Source organism: Puntigrus tetrazona, chromosome 9, assembly GCF_018831695.1.
Source record: "Puntigrus tetrazona isolate hp1 chromosome 9, ASM1883169v1, whole genome shotgun sequence".
NCBI lineage: Eukaryota > Metazoa > Chordata > Actinopteri > Cypriniformes > Cyprinidae > Puntigrus > Puntigrus tetrazona.
The window spans coordinates 2,807,369-2,810,781 of record NC_056707.1 but is presented as its reverse complement, the minus strand read 5'-3'; the positions used below and the strand labels follow the sequence as shown (position 1 = coordinate 2,810,781).

The window sequence follows — 3,413 nt, the reverse complement described above, 5'->3', positions numbered from 1 at the left end:
TATATATATATAAATATAAGAGTTGAAGGTTCAGAATGCAAGGTCTTTTTAATGAGCAGTCAAAACAGTGTGCATTTAACACAAACAACAACTGACAATGAACACAGCAACCAAAGGAGCGTAAGTAATAAGGCAAATGAACAATACGCAGCTGAACTGAAATCACTAATCAAATCAGTAACCAAGGGAACTAAACAGTGGTGGGAAAAACTAAACAAAGGAAGACAGAAATTAAAAAGTCTATGATGAACTAACTAAACCGTGGCATCACTGTTACATCACCGTTAACTACAGACTATCCTGGAGAGCCGGTGTCCCGCAGAGTTTAGCTCCAGCTTGCCTCAACACGCCTGCCTGGAAGTTTTAAGCACCTGATTAGCTGCTTCAGGTGTGTTCGATTTGGCTTGGAGCTAAACTCTGCAGGACGCCCGCCCTCCAGGTCCGAACTCGGTGATAAAGTGTTACCCAAATCGCATTAGACCTCCAGCTAGTTGCTGCTCTTAACCACCAGATGGCGCTATGCGTCACATTTCTATCCACTTTGTGCGCTTCTGTATTTTTGGAATATCTTGTATTTCTTCCTTCTCTGGATATTGATCGTCCTGGTCGTGGTGCTGTGTACCACTGTGTATCTCGGAAACTGATGAACCGTTCTTTCTGTGCATATCTTAGTATGTTGGCAAATGGGAGTATGACTTTAAGGTAAGATCATCTGAATTGTGTTTCACTGTGTGTTGTTTGAATGTTCTGGTAGAGGCGTTTGTGAAGTAGAATCCCACTATAAATGAGACAGACTGTGAGTGCATTAGAAACACAGTTGGGCAAATACAGACATGTTTGTATTTGTAGAGATATGGCAAGGAGGATTATTTTTGTTTACTATACAGCCCTATAACATTTCCAAAAGCCTCTCCAGGCATTGATTTTCAGTGACTGTAACATAATCAATATCTGAGATTCATTACAGCATTCTCAAAATATCAAGAAACACATACCACATACATCATAGCGGAATAAAGAAGCTTTCGAGATCCTTGGCGCTATCGATATTTCTGTTAATATAACAGATTACACTTCTTTGTCAGCTGGGTCGATTCTGGTGCTTATATTTCCAAATAAATGAGTCATTTGATTTAAAAGAGGACATCACACTTGAGCCGTAAGGGACCTTAGCGTTGAATCGCAAAGGGGTTCGAGAAATCAGATACCGTCTAAAAATAGATCTCTGTGCCCTCTGTGATTTTGATGTTGGACACAAACACGTATCCAGTGTTTGGTTTTCACCTTTCAGCTGTCTGTAATGCAGGGCATTGTATTTATTCTACTGCTTGGAGGCTTGTGCTGCAAGACTTAATGATCGAAATATAAAGAAAGATGAGACTGACAACATTTTGCATCCTAGAATCTCCCATCATTAAATTGTCATTCTTTTCCCCATTAATCCATAAGATACTGGCAACCAGATAGGCAGGCATTTGTTTTGAAAACAGCTCTCAGGTTTTTCACACTGCATGTGAAAATTGATGATTTTGGTTTACAGAGATTGAGCCATTTGCTCGGTTTCTGGCACTGTTTCCAATTAAATAGCTATTTTAGAAGGTAAAGAGACATTAATGCAGCATTGCTCCACCTAAGTCAGCCCCATTACAGTTTGTATCTGTCATTGCCAGACACCAGTGAGCACAAACTACACACCCACGCTTATTCCCTCACATTCGTGCCCTACGTTTACATTTCCACATCTGACCTTTTCCCATGACCCCCATTAGTTTGTCCTTGTTTAGAGCCTCTGTGTTTGTATATATATGTGTGTGTAAATATATATATATATATGTACGTATATTAAACAGGGGAGCCTGAGACCACATTGAATAATAGTAATTTAGACAATAATAAATCAGTTAAAACGTATCATTAGGATTTATCCATGTCAGCTTAAGTACTGCTGTCATTAATGCAAAAAAATGTAATAATGTTGTTGTTTTTTCTTATTTTATATTTAATTGTTTTTATGTATTATACAAAAAAAATATTTGTGGTCTCAATCTCTTTTATTTACCTTTCTGACATATAATTAATTGCAATTAAATTCAAATGAATTGTAGATTACATTTATTATGTATTAAATTGACCTTTTAGCACACTTTTTTAAGAACTTTTGATGAACTTTGGTTGTCTTTATAATACGGTTTCAACTCTCAGAAGTGTTTATGGCGAACTAAAATAAACTTTAATGTAATTTCTTTTTAACTATGCATCTCATGTAGTTGTGATTTATGCATTAGTATTGATGAATTTAGTATTAAAATATATTGGTCCGGTCTCACAGACAGAGACAAAGGACACTGATATAACTGATATTTTAAGATCAGTTGGTGCAAGTGTCTTTCAGTTGAAACAGATCAGACTTAGATTTTAGTCTAGTACTAGGCTTAAGCCTTGTCTGTGAAACCGGGGGAAGAATAATTCAAATTAAAATTACAATCAAGTGTTTTACATATGCTTTAATATTTTAGTCAGACTTTAAAGGAAGTGCACGTCTTTTAAACAGAGATTTAGAATTTAAAAGACTAGAACACATTTTGACCTTCTTGTCATCAGTACCCATACCTGGTTTATTGTCATCATGTTTTCATGGATACCATCAGAAACATACCTTCCTGCACATCATCACCCAATCGTGTCTGACCATCAGTCGGCTGGAGGACGGGACATATGGCCCAACGGTGGAGTACTGTGACGATAGCCCCCTTCAGGCCTGGATCCTCCGAAACTTCACCCGGCAGGAGGTTTTTAAGAAGCTTTACTACAGCCCTACTGATTACTTTCTGTAACTTCCACAACTTCCTGTTGATGGCAGGTCAGTTTTGAAAGTGCAGCTAGTTATTACAGCTGTCGTAGTTTATAGTGTGCTCTTCCCGTTCATATTTTTGTTGAGGAAACTGAAAGCCTTTTGCACATGATTCTGGGTTCAGTTTGGCTGGTACTTTATCTTGTCTCTGTAGCGTTTTTAAGCTTTGAATCTGTGTGTATCTAAAGATGCCATGCAAGGACTGGGCATGGGACATTCTCAGGAAATGCTGTATTATTAACCCTCAAGCATCTTTCATGACAAGTTCAGGCAAAATCATTTAAATAAAAGGAAATTAATTACATAATTNACATACACATGAAAGGGTGAACCTATACAATATTCTCAATCTGGCAACAATGTCACACAAATACACACATAATGTGCAAAGCATTGAATGACACAGCAGGTTTTTATTTTCAATTTAGTCATAAAAACAGTCAAAAAACAAAACCAAAGAACAGACTGAGCCAAAGAGTTTTTTTTTGTTCTAGTCAGTCACTGTGCACAGGCACACACACACACACACACACACACACACACACACACACACACACACACA

The 3,413-nt window shown here is 37.5% G+C and overlaps 1 protein-coding gene across 1 annotated transcript in view; it reads left to right on the top strand.

The window, feature by feature from the left end:
• Window positions 1-2,856, top strand: part of LOC122352064 (polypeptide N-acetylgalactosaminyltransferase 1-like) — a 31,029-nt gene extending 28,173 nt beyond the window's left edge. Inside the window, exons 11-12 of the mRNA XM_043249558.1 lie at window positions 673-702; window positions 2,649-2,856. Coding sequence (XP_043105493.1) covers window positions 673-702; window positions 2,649-2,834 — 216 coding nt within the window. The 3' untranslated portion in view covers window positions 2,835-2,856. The remainder of the gene's footprint in view (window positions 1-672; window positions 703-2,648) is intronic.
• The last annotated feature ends 557 nt before the right edge of the window (window positions 2,857-3,413 follow it).